Source organism: Silurus aristotelis (assembly GCF_946808225.1).
Source record: "Silurus aristotelis genome assembly, chromosome: 22".
In the NCBI taxonomy this organism is placed as follows: Eukaryota; Metazoa; Chordata; class Actinopteri; order Siluriformes; family Siluridae; genus Silurus; species Silurus aristotelis.
In genome coordinates this window covers 9,846,896-9,866,245 of record NC_139595.1, presented here as the reverse complement: position 1 = coordinate 9,866,245, position 19,350 = coordinate 9,846,896, and the positions used below count along the sequence as shown (strand labels likewise).

The following is a 19,350-nucleotide window of genomic DNA, read 5'->3' as shown; positions in this document are numbered from 1 at the left end:
CTCTTAGAGTAGTTGGAGTATTTGGCCACATAATAAATGATGTAAATAGGTAAGAAAATAAACAGATCAATTCACATACATGACAGAATTAAGCTTTATGCTTCAACAGTTTTAGCTTAAAAAGAAAAATAATGTTACTTTGTGAACTAAGCAGCAACAATAAGCAGCTGACTAAACATGTTTTTTTCTGTTATTATTACATTACATCTTTTGTTTTTACTATACACCACATCGGGCATAACAACGAATAAACCCAAAAGGCTTAAACGGCTAAAAATGACCTTGTTACAAAACTGGGTGTTTTGTAACAAGGCAGATGCGAGTGCGGATAAATACTTTAAAAAACACGCAAAACCGTCAAAAAAATAACTAAACACAAAACAATGACCATAACAGAAATGTGGAACAAGCAAACCAACAATTGAAAGACAAAATGTACTAACATGAATAAGGTGTGCAAACATGCGACATGGTGCATAGAGGTGAAACGGTTCATGGGAATCAAGGCCTCTTCCCCCTACATCAGTACCTGAATTTACTTACACCCTTAAAGCTGAATGAACACAAATATCCACAAGCAAACTCCAAAATGTAGTGAGTCATCTTCCCAGAAGAGTGGAGGTTATTACAACAGCAAATGTGGACTAAATGTGGAATGGGACATTTAAAAAGCACATACGTACCCTACTATTACTTTTAGAGAGGTGTCCACAAACCTTTGTCTATATATTGTACATATATTAATAAAGAAAAGATATGATTATGCATACCTGTTTATAAACCTCACTCTTCCTCTCATTCAACATGTGCACCCTGGCTGTTAGGAAATATCTGTGTACCATATTATTGTAACATGTTTAACATTAAATGTAGGTATAATACTTACGAGAGAGAGAGAGAGAGAGAGAGAGAGAGCGCGAGAGAGAGAGAGAGCGCGAGAGAAAGAATACATAGCACATAAACTAACGCTCTTGTTTTTTTTTTGTTTGTTTTTTTTACCGAGAGGGAACCTAGCTAGCTTTCAGGAACACTGCTATTAGTGTTTCTGAGGGATAGAAACAAACACCACAATAGAGAAGTCAAAAGAAGAAGTGGAAAAATAGTGTAAAATAAGAACAATGCTTAAAACTCATGAGCATAAAAACAATTGGCCATTTATAGACTTCAATTCTGGACTGTAATTTGCATTGTGAGACTCCTACAGTAAGATTATTATCTGTAACTTGAGCACATGCACTCACTTTGACCTGATTGGAAAACTATATCTAGAGCTTTCAGATCACGGACACCTGTCACAGATAATTTCCCAAAATGGACGGGATGGACAGGGCAAGTGTCTGTTTCATGGCAGCAGCATCAACACAAAAGAACACACCAACATACTGCATAACTGTCTCGTGGCCTTTACACAAAGCACACTCTCAGAAGCTCCTCATGTCACCACAGTGCTGCTGCATGGCCTAAAAACAGGAGGAAGCACATCAATCATCAGCCTGATCACATAAGAAGTTCGTCTGTTTTGACTGTTAATGGTAACTGAAGAAACCATATGATGCTAATCAATAAAAACCTAGATCAGTAACTTTCTTTTGGCTTCTCACAATAGGGGTCGCCACAGTGGATCATCCGTATTCATGATCCGCATGTTCGATTTGGCACGTTTTTACGCTGGATCCCCTTCCTAACGCAACCCTCCCCATTTATCCGGGCTTGGGACCGGCACTAACAGTGCACTGGCTTGTGCAACCCTAATGGCTGGAGTTGGGGTCCCATCAGTAACAAAAAAAAAAAAAAAAAAAAAAAGGAATGTTATATGTAAGAATGTTATAGTAAAACAAGTGGTGTAATCTGCCAAAATGGAAAGTGGAGAATTGATTATTTTCCTATGATGACACATATTCTAAAGAATTTTACTCCTATTTCTGCCACAGCTATTGAATTTAAAAGTGAGTTCCTCTATTTACGGAACTGTAACTGGTTTTCTCTCACACAAAGTTGTGTGTAAAAGACTCTCTTGTGGTGAAAAACTAAACCATTGTATAAATTCTGATACATGAGAGTATTTGCATACATTTTAAACAAAGTCTCATAAGAGAAAACCTTTTCAAAATTTACAATTTTACATATTTGCTAAATAAAAACACATTTTTAGGAAAATCTTTTGTTTAAACTCCGCATTAGACTTTAAATGTGTGGAACATCTGCCATGCAAGTTACTGTGAAATTTTTACTACAGAAGTTAAAACACAACACTGTCGGAGCTGCTGTTCTAGAAAATGAACCGACACCTTCTGACCACTCAGACTGAAGAATTTAGCAGCATGACAACCCTCTGCACAAATCCAGCTCCATGAGGACATGGTTTACATGGGGTGAAGTGGAAGATCTTGAGTGGTCTGCTTTAGTGCTCTGACTTCACCTTTATTGAACAACAGATTTTAACAACACTATGGTATATATATATATATATATATATATTATAAAACCTGTTGAACTCATCAATGTGCTGTATTGTTCATGTAATTTCTTTATTTCTGCCCACTGTGACTTTTATTTCACGTATTATTGCTGATGTTTTTGAAGTTCTGTGGAAAGAATTGTGGAGTCCAATGTTCAATTATAGATTCAGACCTGCCAACCCTGAAAAGAAATGTGTATTCTGTAGGGTGGCTGGTTGTGTAAAAACAAATAACATTTTCTATCTAGTCCTTTCACAAATCACTTGTTTAAGATAAAAGGTGCACATATATTAGGTTTAAACATAGCCAGCAGGAAAACTACATGCAGGTACATGCATGTACACATTGTGGAGAAAATAAATCAATATAGCAATTCTACAGCTGGAGTGATGAGAACAAACACAATGACTACAATCATCTCTGCCAACCATCACGGACGAACAGCTTATACAATGGGTCAAATAAGTATTTGATACACAGCAGATTTTTTTTAGTTTTCCCACTTACAAATATTGGAGAGATCTGTACACCTCAACTGTGAGAGACAGAATAAAAATAAATAAATCCACATTTAGTCACATAAAGTCACATTGTATGATTTTTAAATAATAAATTTTCATTTTATTGCATTAAATAAGTATTTGATACAGTAGAAAAATATAACTTAATATTTGGAAGAGAAACATTTGTTTACAATTACAGAGGTCAGACATTTCCTGTAGTTCTTGACCAGGTTTGCACACACTGCAGCAGGGATATTGGCCCACTCCTCTATACAGGTCTTCTCCAGAGATTTCAGGTTTTGATGCTGTCACTGGGCAACATGGAGGTTCAGCTCCCTCCATAGATTTTCTATTAGGTTCAGGTCTAGGCCACTCCAGGACCTTGAAATGCTTCTTATAGAGCCACTCTTTAGTTGCCCTGACTGTGTGTTTGGGATCATTGTCATGCTGGAAGACCCAGCCACGACCCATCTTCAATGCTCTTACTGAAGGAAGGAGGTTGTTGCCCAAAATCTCGTGATACATGGCCCCATGTATCCTCCCCTCAATACGGTGCAGTTGTTCTGTCCTCTTTGCAGAAAAGCACCCGAAAAGCATGATTCCCCAATGCTTCATGGTTGGGATGGTGTTCTTGGGATTGTACTCATCATTGTTCTTCCTCCAAACACAGCAAGTGGAGTTTATACCAAAAAAGTTCTACTTTGGTCTTAGCTGACCACATGACCTTCTCCCATGCCTTCTCTGGATCATCCAGATGGTCTCTGGCAAACTTCAGACAGGCTTGGACATGTGCTGGCTTGAGCAGGGGGTCCTTGCGCACGCTGCAGGACTTTAATCCATGACGGTGTAGTGTGTTACTAACGGTAACAATTGAGACTGTGGTTCAGTTTTTCTTTAGGTCATTGACCAGGTCCCACTGGTGTAGTTCTAGGCTGATCCCTCACTTTTCTCAGGATCATGGATACTCCACGAGGCTAGATCTTGCATGGAGCTCCAGTTCGAGGGAGATTGACAGTCATCTTGAATTTCTTCTGTTTTCTAATAATTGCAGTTGTTGCCTTCTCACCAAGCTGTTGACCTATTGTCCTGTAGACCATCCCAGCCTTGTCCAGGTCTACAAGTGCCTAGTGTCCTTGGACAGCTCTTTGTTCTTGCCCATAGTCGAGAGGTTGGAGTCTGATTGTGTGTGTGGACAGGTGTCTTTTATACAGGTAACGAGTTCAAACAGGTGCAATTAATTCCGATAATGAGTGGAGGATAGGAGTGCTTCTTAAAGACAAACTAACAAGTGTGAGAGAGACAGAGTTCTTGCTGGTTGGTAGGTGATCAACTACTTATTTTATGCAATAAAATGGAAATTAATTATTGAAAAATCATACAATGTGATTTTCTGGATTTTTTTTGATTCTGTCTCTCACAGATGAGGTGAACCTACGATGAAAATTACAGATCTCTCCGTTATTTGTAAGTGCGAAAACTTCAAATACTTATTTGACCCACTGTATATGTGTATAAGAAACAGCTACACAGACTTTCAAAACCTCACTGAATAGCCACCTTAAGACACATCAGGTCCACATCCTGGTTATCCGTGCCTGCATATGCATACATACACTTAGGTTTACTTACATTAATAAATAATAGTTAAAAATATTATTTCCTTAATTGCTCTAAGGTGGTTATATGCATTTTTTATTTCCATAAACATAACAAAAATAGAGCCAGTGTTTATCACCCTCAAACACCTTCTGGCACTGCAGTTTCTACCATGATGGGCCTAATCGTTTTTCTAACAATCACTAACGTTAAAATGATGTGGTGTTGTGAAATTCTAGTAAAAGATCAGGATTTATGTGTAAAGTCTAAAAGCCTACAAAAAGTACTTCCAGATGTTGGTTCAGCAGTAAGTACAACACAGTCTACTAACACACAACAAAAGACGGTAGGACAGCATAAATAGCACGTGTATTTTACAGTTAGTATAATGATTATCCTTACCATGCAAACACCCTTTAGGTCGTGTAATCATCCCAGACATGTTCAAAAAACACACACAACCGGACAGAAATGATCGTGTTTTGCGCTAGTGAGGGGCATCTTACAGAGTTGCTTCAACAAGATTACATCATTCTTCATTTATGCACACTGCCTTGGCAAAAAAGTCACAATCTGGATTTAACTAAGCAAATAGGTAAGATTCTTTACATTTACTGTATCGATTCATATGTTTCAGCTGAAGAACTTGTTTTAACCCTGAGTGATATGTGAGCTGCCTCTCATTTCTTAAAAAAACATGTCAGAAGACACATCCTGTGGTTGTTGAAATGATGTTCCTCTGTTTCAGAAGGGTAACATTATTGGCCAATGCGTTACTGAAACTGGGAGGAATAGTGGTGGACCATCATCTTTAAGGAAGAAATGTGATCAGATTTAAAAATCTTGAATGATCGCAATCAAAAATCACTTAAACTTTGGTAAACTTAAATCATAAAAAAAAAAAAAAAAACCCAGTAGAAACAGGAGAACTCATGGCTTTTTAAATAAAGAAACTTATAATATTTTCACACAATGTGAAGAGAATTAAAGTAGTTGGGACTAAACAGCTGTGTTCAATTATCAAAATCACTTTTTAGTGAGGGTAATCGGAGGACGGTTTTCAATTTGCTAGGGAGATTCATGGTTGGGCTCTGAAGCAATGGAAAAAGGTCATGTGATCTGAGGAGTCCAGATTTACCCTGTTCCAAAGTTATGGGTGCTTCAGGGTAAGATGAAAGGAGAATGAAGGTTAGGTTCAGCAACATTATGTGCCAACTCTCCTCTATCAATACAAGATCTTGGCAAGAAATTTATGTTATGACATAACTCTGGACAAAATTAAATGATGTGAATAGGACTGTTAAAACTAATGCGTCAATAATACAAGCTGCACATTGACCACCCTAAAATATATTCAAGTTTCATTTCTATAGTATTGTCCCATGAGAAGACGTGAGGGGTGTACTCACTTTTGTGCAATACTGTATGTACACACAATATCAATAGTTAAATGAAGTTAAATGGACTAAAACGGAGTATCGAGGCAAATAATATATATATATAATTTTTTTAATATTCATTTTTTTATTTTAAGTGTATGTACATTTATATACTGTAAATGATAAACGGCCACCACCCTAAAAATGCTTTTTTTAAATTTATTATTGTTTAAGCCGTAAATGATCCTCCCACACACTTTAAATGCACACAGAAAACATTTGCAAGAAAATAGCGAGATGAATGATGTGTAAATTCATAGAAATACAGTTCTCTATCACATTTATAGTGAGTACATGTACAGTATTAAATTCTTTCACTTCATTATATAAGCAATAATTATATTTTTATTAAAAATATTTCATGATTTCAACATAAAACTCCATAAAACCAATTCCCTATAAGTTTTTTTTTTCTATGAGAGATCGGGACCATCAGCAAAACAAATTGGTTATGGCAAATGGAATTCCGCGATAAACCGAGGCGCGAGATTCGAACTGCGGTAAAGCGGTGGATTACTGAACACTCATTTACTTACAGCAACAGTAACTGGCAATGTTGGCACTGTAATGCCATGTACTAACAAAAATAAAATAAACAAACATAAAATCAATATAAAATAAATACTTTTCTTCTTCATATTCATAATTAACTAACCAATAAATATATATATTTTTTACTATTTCTGTATTTAATTATTTTTGTTTAGAGATTGTAGGAATATTGGGATTTTAGGATGCAACTGTACATGTGTAATAAAAAAAAAAATCTAACCTCCTGACTATGTTTACCTTTTTTTCTGTGCCTGAGGCACTTTACTAATGCAGGAGGAGCATTTTTCACAGAAACTCTGTTCTTGGAAGGCACAAGCACAGAAGTTCAGTTTGCATACCATAGCACAGAGTATACTACATTCTTCTACAATTTGAACTCTCATTCTTTTTGTGTTTCAGTGACTTCAGTGACAGAGAACATGTTTATCATGGATACCTCATACATTACACTGGTGCAACCAGTTAAAACCTGTAGCAACAGTGTGGGTTCTGGGGAAATGTAACTCTAAACCTGATCATGGTTTAGGAAGAATGATCAAAAAAATGGTTTAAGTTTCCTCATATTTTGGCTGGTGAATCAGGTCAGGGTTTTGGAATGAATCAACCTCGTTTATTCAGTTTGAACTGAATAGTGAAAGAACCGTGTTCCTACTCAGCAGACTAGAAGCGACATTAAAAGATCACTAATATTAAACTTGCAATAGTGTGCACATAATGTACTTGATCCAAGTCCTGGACAATAGTGCCTTTTGCTTAATCATGACCTCCAGATGGCTGGCATGAGGTCATTTGCTCCGTCCGCTCCGAATGTGCAGAAAAGCACTTTTAAAAGTGGAAACTTGGAATGCTGCTGAAGGAGGCCTGGAACTCAAACCCACCCACCCTAAAACTTCAGTGACCCCATCAGTGAACCAATCAGAGTTAACTCCAGCCTGCCTCTAGGCCAATAATTCTTCAGGTCTTGCCAAGGGGGAACATTCCCAGGCAGCTCTTTCCTGATCTCACAAAAACAGACGTGGTTTCCTTTTTTCTACGAACTGTTTCTGCACGTGCCTAAAAATATTCTGTGTCAACACGGAATAGAAATATAAGCCTGCCAGAGGAGAGATTCCACTGCAAATGAATTGATTCTGAAAAGAATGTGGTAAGGCGAACGCTCAAGCAGAGCTGTGTGTTTAGATGGCTTACCCTGATGGCAGATCTTTACTTACTTCCACCACAAATATGATGAAAGCATTTTTGCAACATTCTGACATCCTGAACCAGCAACAGTAAATAAAAATAATTCTTTTTTTATTTTTTTTTTTTTATTTGTTTATACAGTCTTGTTGTATTGCCACATTGCTCCCTAATTTCTATTGAGCTTTTTGGAAATGGGTGGATGAATCCACCCACTGCGAGTGCGTCAGACACTGAGCTCACCTGAGACGAGGATGTCGTTGCGCAAGGCACACACTCCATACTCCGACTTGGTGAACTCTGGGTGCTTGGCCAGAGACTTCCACTCACCGGTAACAGGATCATAACAATCTGTGTAGGGCAGGTTAAAGCCTCCTGCCCTCTCACAGCCTCCAACCACCACAATGACCTCCGAAAACCCTGTGGACCTGCATTGAAGACAGAGAGATTGTCAGACTGTAAATGTGTAATCCAACTGTATCATTAAGACTAATGGAAACATTCTGAGTCACCGAGGATATTTGTTTAGTTAGAACCCCCATTAGCTGTCACATGAGCAGCAGCTAATCTTCCACATAATAAAAAAAAGTAAGAAGAAAGTGCAGCAAAAAGTTAAATGAGCAATGAACATTTCTTTCCCTAATGTACCAGCATTGCTGATGCCAATAAAATCACTTCCTATTAAACAACTAGGAAGTCAAATAAGCCAGTGTTTTACACACAGGTACAGCACTCACTAACTTACTGTTACAGTTTGTTGGGCTTTTAGGAACTAATTGTTCTCTATTTTATTCACAAAGCACTATTAAATCTAACAGAAAACAACGAAACAAATGTTTCCTTTTCTGGCTTATGAGTCAAGCTGATAAACAATGTGGCCTGTGCAGCATGATCAGATCTGATCGTACATGGTTTAGGTTTGTTTCAGCAGCTGTGTGTAGTGCGCTTGTCAAAAGTGTGGATATACCCAGTCTTTTATCATTTTTGAGAGACGCATGCATGTTCCATTTGTTGATATGCAACAAACCAGTTTAATAAACAGTATGAAAATTGACTTTAAAAAAAAAAATCTCCCACTGCATGAATAACAGCTTTACACACTCTTGCCATCTGGACTGTTAGTTTCTCCAAAGATGAATCTGAAATACTTTGGGCCATGTCTCTTACCAAAGGTGTTCTTCACTAGTTATACAGGGTTATCCAAAAAGAATTTTATTAAGGAAATGTAATACAAAACTCCAGCCAAGTCACAAGTATTATACTCACAAACAACTAAGATAGCTCCTCTTTCAAATGGTCACTGACTCGTTCCATGATGATGCTTGAGAACTGAAGCAATGCGTCATGATATCGGTTCATTCTTTTTGGATAACCCTGTATATTACTTTCTTTGCGATCAGTTAATCCTAGAGCAGTTCAAAAAGATTGAGGTGCGGTGACTGGGCAGGCCATATAATAATAGTTCCAGGTGACTGTTTGCTCTGTAAATATTGCTTACAGAGCTTTTATATGTGCTTTGACTCATTGTTTTGTTGTATGGTGAGGTTGGTTTCAATTAGCTGCAGTCTAATTACATGACTGTGGAGTATGGAATGGTAGCCATGTTGGTTCAGTATTCCTTTCACCCGGAATAACGCTCCAACATTTCCTGCTCCAAAAAAAAAAAAAAACCAAACCATCAAGTTCTTCTTCTTTATTTTTATTTTTTGCATATAAACAAAAATGTGTTTGAACAATGATAAAAAAAAAAAATGTTTCCAAACTTTTGACAGACAGTGTTCAAGTTTATATATATATATATATATATAGCTGACAAGCTGCAAGAACATAAACAAGTTTTAGACAAAAGAGTTACAAATGACTTGGCACTGACATTGCCCAAGATAGTAGGGAGAAGGCCATGTCAGTAAGTAAACAAAATGAGACATCTCTATGTGCTCGCTCTCTCTCTCTCTCTCTCTGTCTCTCTCTCTCACACACACACACACACACACACACACACACACACACACACACACACACACACTTACAATCAAAAGAGTGAGAGAGAGAGCACAGATATAACAAAGCCTCTGGGTTAGCCACACATGCGCCTAATCTTACACACACACACACACACACACACACACACACACACACACACACACACACACACACACACACACACACACAGGCTGCAGTTAATCTGCCTGACTCTGACTACAAGCTCCAATGCTAACAATTGCAAAGCACTGCCAACATCCACGCTAGCACATGTTACTGTGAATGCGCCTGTGTGCACCTGTAGGAGTGTTTTTTTTTTTTTACACAGTAAAAAAACTGCTCTGATAAAATTACAAACCGTCAGCAACATTTTCGTTGGACGTTTTCATAAAGGAATGCCATTGTTTGAGGAACCAAAACTCACTGATACAATCTCCTTCACATTATCAATTTTATCTTGATGATTCATAAGGTATCGTGTTGGCTTTTCTAGCCGGTGCTCCTAAAGTGTACAATACTACAATCAAGAATAAACCCAATTACGTTCTCTTCAACGTTTAGGTGTCCATACCTGCGTGGCCTGGTCCGAGGCGACATCATCTCATTGCCGAGGACGTGGTAGCGCCGGGCCTCGTGTAGCAGTTGGTAACACTCAGGAGCGTTCTGGATCAGCTGATCTCCCTCCACCTTAAACAGAATCATGGCACATTGGAACAGCAACATCAGACACAACACCAACCACATTTTACAACTTAAACTTTGCAAAAGTGACACTGTACATTATATAAGGGACATCATAGATTAGGAGCAGCATCAGAAGATATACTAGGGACATTACAAACTTAAGTGTGTGTAGAACACATTGTAACTGCAATATTAAATGCCAATCCAGTTAATAAAATCCACAGTAAATCCATTGTAAAAATGGACAATATCACTGATTAACATAGGAAACATGGCAGCAGACACTCTAACAGAAAGTTGTGTATGATAGACAGTACATATTGTACATACACATGGACAATTATAATGCATCAGACATAGCAAAAGGGTGATGAGGGACTCACTACGAATAGGACTGAATAAGTTGTACCGTGGCATTATACATCATATAGAGGATATCAAATGTCATACCATGGAATGATAAAATAAGAGGATTAAGCTGTGTAAATATATGACAGTCAGCATTGATCCAAATGCCTAAGGCTCAACCGTGCTTCAGTGAATATTTTCAATTATACTGTAGAGTTGTACCAAAGAACTGCTGCTGTAATCATAAAGGCAGTCCTGTGATCATTCCAGGCCTCTTAACAAGATCCTTATACTGAACATCTTTTTAACCAAGTCAGGACTGTTTGATTCTGGTACATCCTTTAAATCAAAGTAAATTATCAAGTAAATTATTCCAAAAATATCATTAAGCATTAAAATGGCAAAAAAAAAAAGGTGTCAGGAAAATTATAATATAGCAAGAATGTTAGATACTAAAGCGATGAGACATTGGAATAGGAATATTACTGTACACAGGTTGAAATTAGCAATATATAATAGCATTAGTGAGGCTACTCACAGTCTGTACAAAGTAGTTGGGGTGCAGAAGTGGCAACCGGACGTGCTGGAGGAGCTCCTTAAGCATCGGCCGACGATACTCCACGCTGTGGTAGACCCACCTCATGACGGCTTCAAACACCACCTCTTCCCTGCTCACGCACAGTTCCTCGCTCGCTATGTACTCCTCCAGCTCTTCCTTGCGTAGGTCCAGGAACTCCTCATGCTGTGCCACCTCTGGAAAGTACTGCAGCGCGTAGGCTCGGCAGCGTCCGGCCAGCTGCTTGAGTGAATGCACCTCGGCGAAGCGCTGCATACCGAGGCAGTTGCAGGGATCCAGCTGGTCCTCGAGGAACTTGGCGCAGGCGTCCCTCAGGGCTCCAATCTGAAAGAGACTGGATGTCTCGAAGAGATACTGGACATTTTGCGTGGTAATTGTGGCACGGCCCGTGTAGACATACTGCAACAAGACATCCATGGCATCAGCCTGGACGCCACTGATCTCCACCAGGGTCTGCCGGCTCTCACGGTGGTCGTTGCAGAACATAGCCTTGAAGTAGACGCTGCAGGCAGAGAGCATGGCGCGGTGGCACGGGAACTCTCGCCCCTGCACTCCGATCACAACATCCGTGAACAGCCGATTTGTGCGGAACTCGTCAAAGACGTGCAGCACACTCTCGGCATGTGACGAGCCTGAAGAGAAGTCCAAGCTGTCGTCTACGTTCTTGGAGTCCATCTCGAAGACTTTGCGCTTGACAGCAGGCAAGTCGCGTACAACTGCCGGATCCTCGCGGTTCGCACGTCGTCCCAAGATCAACACCATGACTGCTGTCTGAGGCTACTGCAGATCAATCACTGATAAAACCTGTGTTCCGATAAAGTATATCAATGTCCTTGCAAAAATAATCCATATCCCAAACCTGCCACAGCAACTTTTCTGAGTACTGGTTAATCAAACTGGGTGCTTATTGGTTGAGAATTCTAAACATCTAAACCGTAAACGTAGGAAAGGGTTATTAAACAAACGAAGGTAAAATTTGGTCATTAATCTAAAGTGTTCTTAACTGTTTATCGCACACATTTCACAGAATCAAACAACACAACACAACTAATAAACCTACACAGGCTTATACGCAGTGTTTTTCTGAGAGATTTAGTTGAATCAGTAAATTGTTTAATGTGTTTTGTAACTTGATCTGTTTCTTAAAAATGGCAACACTAAAATAAGATTTAACCACTAGTATAAAATGCGCCAATACAAGTCTTTCTAAATCCTAAAATATCCGAGACAGTGAAATAATTTCCTTATATTAATTTCACATCAAGTATTAACACACCTCATTCACAAAAGCAGACGTACTCACCTGAGAGCTGCACAGTGGAAAAAACTGAGAACGAATGCAGAACACACTAAACCCATTTGACTGCAAAAATGCTGAAACACTACCACTACAGATAATGATACCTGTGTGTGGGATTCAAACAATTATTTTGGATTCTAAACTCATAAGAACTGCATAATGCATAGTTTTGCAATTTAACACAATCAGCACATCAATGTGAGAAAAAAAACCCTGGACTCTGTGCTTTGACCTTCAATGCTTAAGCAACTATACATTATCACGATTGTGATTCTTAAGAGTCTACAAAAAAGAATCCCAGCTTATTGCATCACTACAAAAGAAAAAAAACTGCTCTATTTCTAAATTGGGCACAGTAGCAAAGCAACACACGTGCAAAGATTGCATAATATATCATTCAGAGAGGAAGAACAAGTGAGCAAGTCAGCAAATTACACAACTTTTTTTTTTTTTTTTTTGCTTGGGTTGTTTTGGATTTTGGAACATGCCGTGTTGAGTAATAATTATTGATGTTACAAAAATCTGATTATAAATGAACACAACAGAAGCGAATCTGGGATCTTAAAAATGAACTAAAACATGAAAAAAAAAAGTACATCCTGTGCGAATGTACAAAGTAATACAACAATAAACATGATATTTTAGTGTTAATAATGTGATCATAAAATGTGTATTAAACCATATAATACCCGAATGCTCACTAACAAATGGGTAAAATATTCATTAATAAAATCATCCTACAGAAAATGAACATATTAATTTTTTAGTCATTGTATAAATCAACTAGATATTGATGAGCCAATCTTAAATTTTTTCCCCAATCTCATTAATAAGTAAAATACTTACAATATACATCATTTTGTAAATACACTTATGTAACTCCAGATTTAGGCCTGCTAATTATATTCCTGAGAAAGAGGAAAGTAAGTAACAAGGTATGAGCACAAATCCTATTGTTTGAAATACTTTTGCTTCCACAGAAAATCAAACGTCACCAACTTTTGCTGCACCCTGAACGTTGCACAGGTTAATCCCTCAATAGAACAGGCCTACAGGTACCTACAGGTGTCCAATATAGTTTTTATGTTGAATTATTACAATAACTGACTGTAATTTCACCCCACTGCTTAAATGTCATCGAACTAATTTATTAACGTAATGTTTGCCTTCTGCTTCTTCATAATGTAGAATCATAGTGCTGTTATGCAATTTCTAAGCAGCACGCTGTGATCACCTGTTGAGACACTGGCGCTCTTGAACGTACCATAACAAAGACATAACACGCGTGTGATACTGAAAACAAAACCGCGTAAACAAAGAAATATTAAACATCTTAAATATTATTTTTACATTCAACAAAGAGAAAAAACAGATTAAAACACAACTGAGCTGCTGAACTTACCTTAAACAAAAGAAACAAACTTCCCACGTTACCAATTATACAAACAAAAGGAACAAAGACGGAGGGTCCATATGTGAGTGTCAGCAGACAGGAGAAGCATAACTGAGTCAAAAGGCCGAATTAGTTGTATTTTTATTTTGACAGAATATAAATGTAATGGATATATCTTTCCCAAACTTTACCGTCATATCCGCCACCGACGAGGATTCAAACGAGTCTGTTAAGGTCAATAACGCACTGAGTGTTTTTTTTTTTTTTTTTTTTTTTTGACAATTTATAAAAAATAAAAAAATCAGCTGTTTTGGGAACGCTGGGAAATGTAGTTTTAGAGAGCCACAGTTAGGAGTGCTGAATACTGCACAAGAACACTTTTACCCACAATTCATTTGGGGAAGGCCGCCAATGTGACTGACTTTGTTTGCAAACAAAACAGGGACAGCCTGGGGGCGGGCGCGAGCAAACTGCTCACGCTGGAACTGTGACGGAGTGGAGCAGGAAACCATGAACTCGTTTTCAATTCTGTGTTGAGATCAGTGCGGGTTTGATTTCTGATTTTTTTAGATTTGGATCTACAGCAAAAATATTCCAAAGACACACAAAAGAATTTGCACGCACACACACACACACACACACACACACACACACACACACACACACACACACACACACAATATATATATATATATATATATATATATATATATATATATATATATATATATATATATATATATATATATATATATATATATATATATATTTAATTATTGAATTATTTTCCAAATTGTACATTAATAATAAAGACATCCAAACAATGAAAGACTCTGTTCTCACCCTTTCCTCTGTACAAGACAAATGAAGGTCTAAAGCACAGTTAACACTTGCCAAGACACACCTGTGTACTGAAAACCATTTCGGGTGACTTCATTGTGAATTTGATAAGCGAATGCTACGCTGTGATCAACCCACCGTTTTAACCACACACTAGACTTAATAATATCCCACGGAGCAGACGTCACTGATATAGATATTTTACCCCAGAGTGATGACATCACAGACCATTATCTCATACTGTACACACTACCGGTAGAGCAGATTAGCCGTGTTTCACCACGGTATCGACTTGGTAGGACTATTATTCCAACCACTAAGGACAGATTCATAAATAACCTGCCTGATTTATCTCAGTTTCACATTAAACCCATAAATGCTGATCATCTTGATGAGATGGCGAACAACATAGACCTTATCCTCACTAGCACTTTAGACACTGTTGCCCCCATCCGGTTAAAAAAGGTTCGAGAACAAGCACCTGCACCTTGGTATAATAGTCATACGCATGCCCTAAAGAGAACAACACGTAATCTGGAGAGAAATTGGAGGAAAACTAAATTGGAGGTATTTAGAATTGCGTATAAAGACAGTATGCTTAGCTACAGACAGGCGCTAAAAGCTGCTAGAGCTAAACACCTGAGCAAACTCATAGAAAATAACAAAAACAATCCCAGGTTCCTTTTCAGTACAGTCGCTAAATTAACAACAAATCAGGGATCTGAAAAATGTGTTCCATCACAGTTTAGTAGTGAAGACTTTATGAATTTCTTCACTGAAAAAATAGATAACATTCGAAAAACAATTGTGGCAGTTCAACCTCTGACAGCATCTCCCGACACAATCGTACTTACAACCCCACAACTACACTGTTTTACATGTATAGGACAGGAAGAGCTGTATGATGCTATTATGAAAGCTAAATCAACAACATGTCAGTTAGATCCAATTCCCACTAAACTACTGAAGGAAGTGTTATATACAGCTGGTGAGCCTCTTTTAAATATTATTAACTCCTCACTATCGTTAGGTCATGTCCCTAAATCCCTCAAGTTAGCAGTTATTAAGCCCCTCATTAAAAAAACTAATCTGGATCCAAACACGCTATCGAATTACAGACCAATTTCAAATCTCCCATTTATGTCTAAGATTTTAGAAAAGATTGTCGCTGCCCAGCTATGTAACCACTTGCAGGAGAACAATATCTTTGAAGAGTTTCAGTCAGGTTTTAGGCCCCATCATAGCACAGAAACTGCTCTAGTTAAAATCACTAACGACCTGTTTTTAGCTTCAGACCAAGGCTACATCTCCCTATTAGTTTTACTAGATCTTAGTGCTGCGTTCGACACTATAGATCATGATCTTCTCCTCGATCGCTTACAGAATTACATCGGTATTCAGGGACAGGCATTAAGCTGGTTTAAATCCTACCTGTCCAATCGTTACCATTTCGTAGATTTAAATGGAGAGCTATCCAGGATAATGCTAGTAAATTATGGCGTGCCACAAGGGTCAGTTCTGGGACCCCTGCTTTTTACAATATACATGCTTCCATTAGGAAATATTATTAGAAGGCATGGAATTAGCTTCCATTGTTATGCTGATGATACCCAGCTATATATTTCATCCAAACCAGGCGATACAGCTCAATTAGCTCGCATAACTGAGTGTGTTGAAGAAATAAGAGATTGGATGACCCATAACTTTCTGCTATTAAATCCTGATAAAACGGAGATTTTGCTCATCGGCCCAAAAAATAGTACACAGAAGCTCCAGCATCTCAGCCTGCATTTAGACGGTTGTTCTGTAACTACTAGTTCAACGGTAAAAGACCTGGGAGTTATTTTAGACAGCAACTTATCTTTTAAAAATCACATCAATCAAGTTACAAAAACAGCCTTCTTTCACCTTAGAAATATTTCTAAGCTAAGAAATATGTTATCTATATCTGATGCAGAGAAGCTCGTCCATGCGTTTATGACCTCTAGAATAGACTACTGTAATGCATTACTAGGTGGATGTCCTGCATCATTAATAAACAAGCTTCAGTTAGTTCAGAATGCCGCAGCAAGAGTTCTTACTAGGTCAAGAAAATACGATCATATAACCCCAATCTTATCGTCCCTACATTGGCTTCCTATTAAGTTTCGAATAGACTACAAACTACTGCTACTCACTTATAAAGCACTAAATGGTTTGGCTCCCATGTATCTATCCAGTCTCTTAACACGCTACAATCCGTCACGCTCCCTGAGATCTCAAAACTCTGGGCTTCTAGTAGTTCCTAGAATAGCAAAGTCCACTAAAGGCGGTAGAGCATTTTCACATTTAGCTCCTAAACTCTGGAATAGTCTTCCTGACAGTGTTCGGGGTTCAGATACACTCTCCCAGTTTAAGTGCAGATTAAAAACATATCTTTTTAGCAAAGCCTACACATAACACACATCACACACATCACATCACAACCTTGTGCTCCAGAACATCTGATCACATGCACATTATCAACTTGTGCTGTTAATATCATGAACAGCAGCTACGCTAATTCCTCTCCACTGCTTCTCTTTCTCTCCCCATCCCGAGGCTTCCTGAGGTTTGGCCAGCTCCAGTCACGTCCCACCTCGTGAAGATTATGGACCTATGGATGATCATGGAGAAGTAGATGCCGAGTGTTTAAAGGCCCTGGCATGGAGAAGCTGATGCTGGATCTATGATGATCACAAATTGTTCTGTATTGTTGAAAGATTTATGACCAAACTTTTGATGTCACCCATATGAGGATGGGTTCCCCTTTGAGTCTGGTTCCTCTCAAGGTTTCTTCCTCATATCATCTAAGGGAGTTTTTCCTTGCCACTGTTCCTTGGCTGCTCATCAGGGACAAACGCACACCATTCACCTTCACTGTTGTTTTCTGTAAAGCTGCTTTGAGACAATGTCTGTTGTGAAAAGCGCTATACAAATAAACTTGACTTGACTTGACTTGACTTGATCAAACCTAAATGTGGATATTTTGGAAAACCTAAACTATTAAATGTATTCTGGGTTGTTTAACCCTTGTTTCGTTTACTGCATAATTCTATATGTCGCAGGATGGTCAATGAATGGATGAAAGTTCTGACATCATGCAGAAAAATGGTGATTAATAAAACCTTGGTAATCTGGTTCCTGAAAAGCTGGTCAAGCATTCAGTATCCATGAGTAGTGAACAGGAAAATAAAGCAGAGCAGTGAAATGTGAGTCTCTGCTGCTATCTTTTATCCTGAAGGTTTATGAAAGGAGGTGTATAAAAAGCAGGAATTTTAAACTTCCAATAAGTTAAAGAAACACTATCAGCTGTAAACCAAATGTAGTCATGAAACAGGCATATATATATATTTTATTTTTTATTATTATTTTTTTTATAATGCATTTATAATACAGGTATAAGCAAAAGGTAAATTACATGCATATTTAAAATCGTCAAACTGCATGCAGATTTATAGAGGAGATGCTTCAGTGCTGGCCAGGTGAACTTCTGGTGATATCTTATTTAATGCATAAAATGTTTCCCTTTTTAGTCTTAATTAAAACTACTGTATGTTCTATCTGAAAAATGCTGTAGATGAAGAAGGTTTATAATTTTCTATGAAAAGGCTTTCAATTAAAGGGCAGAGTTTTTTTTTATTGATTCAACCTGACAAGAAACTGTCTAGTTTAATGTCAGTGTAATTAGTTACAATCTGGCAGATTACTGTGCTAGTTGATAGACAACATGATAGACATTTGTTGAAACATCTAACCCTTTATCATCTTATCCAGCAGGTTCTGGGTCTCTTGTGATGTTGTTTAATCAGTGCATGGCCACAAGCTTGGATGATTTCGAATGGAAAATTTTTAGAAAACATTATTTGCCCGATTCTGAGTTGGATGTTTGCGACTAGTTAGTAGGAACATAAGGGTTACAACTCTCAGCATTATTTGTTGACAGTGACAGATTAACCTTCCCACATTGTGTGTATGCAAATATTAAATATTTACGCTGAAATTTATCTCTCTTCATCCATTATTAACCTGTTAACCTCCTGTACTACAGTCCACTATCGCCCTCTGTTGGTTATGATTTAAAATAGACTGCTTAATGTATTCTACACTGTACAGAAAAAAAGGAATGTGAGGGTAAGAAATAGATGCATGTGTGCAGAGCATTTAAATGATCAAATATATATGCATATGGATGACATAAAAAAGTAGAACCACTGTGTAGAATCTCAGACCTACCAAGTGTTACATAGATTCCATGTATTTCCATTTATAGAATCTACTTTAAGACTTTTGCCTATTACGCTGCTAATTTGAATTCAATAATTGATTATTTTCTATTAAACTGTGGACTAAGAAGAAATACAGATGTATATTTAGTTGCCTGGTGTGCCAAACTCCACAGAAAGTACAAGGAGAGTTATCCTTGAAACTGGATTAGAAGAACTTATATAAATATAAAATAAGAGAAAATACAATGAC

The 19,350-nt window shown here is 37.8% G+C and overlaps 1 protein-coding gene across 2 annotated transcripts in view; it reads right to left on the bottom strand.

Annotated features, from left to right (window-relative positions):
* The window catches only part of klhl24a (kelch-like family member 24a), a 29,245-nt gene extending 14,936 nt beyond the window's left edge, over nucleotides 1-14,309 (bottom strand). Inside the window, exons 1-4 of one of the 2 annotated variants that reach the window (XM_083525776.1) lie at nucleotides 14,023-14,309; nucleotides 11,282-12,124; nucleotides 10,283-10,398; nucleotides 7,972-8,156 (exon numbers count right to left, since the gene is read on the bottom strand). In XM_083525776.1, the coding sequence (XP_083381902.1) occupies nucleotides 7,972-8,156; nucleotides 10,283-10,398; nucleotides 11,282-12,082 (1,102 nt within the window). In that variant the 5' untranslated portion in view covers nucleotides 12,083-12,124; nucleotides 14,023-14,309. The remainder of the gene's footprint in view (nucleotides 1-7,971; nucleotides 8,157-10,282; nucleotides 10,399-11,281; nucleotides 12,125-14,022) is intronic. The other variant, XM_083525777.1, reaches the window with a different exon arrangement.
* Nucleotides 14,310-19,350: the final 5,041 nt, after the last annotated feature.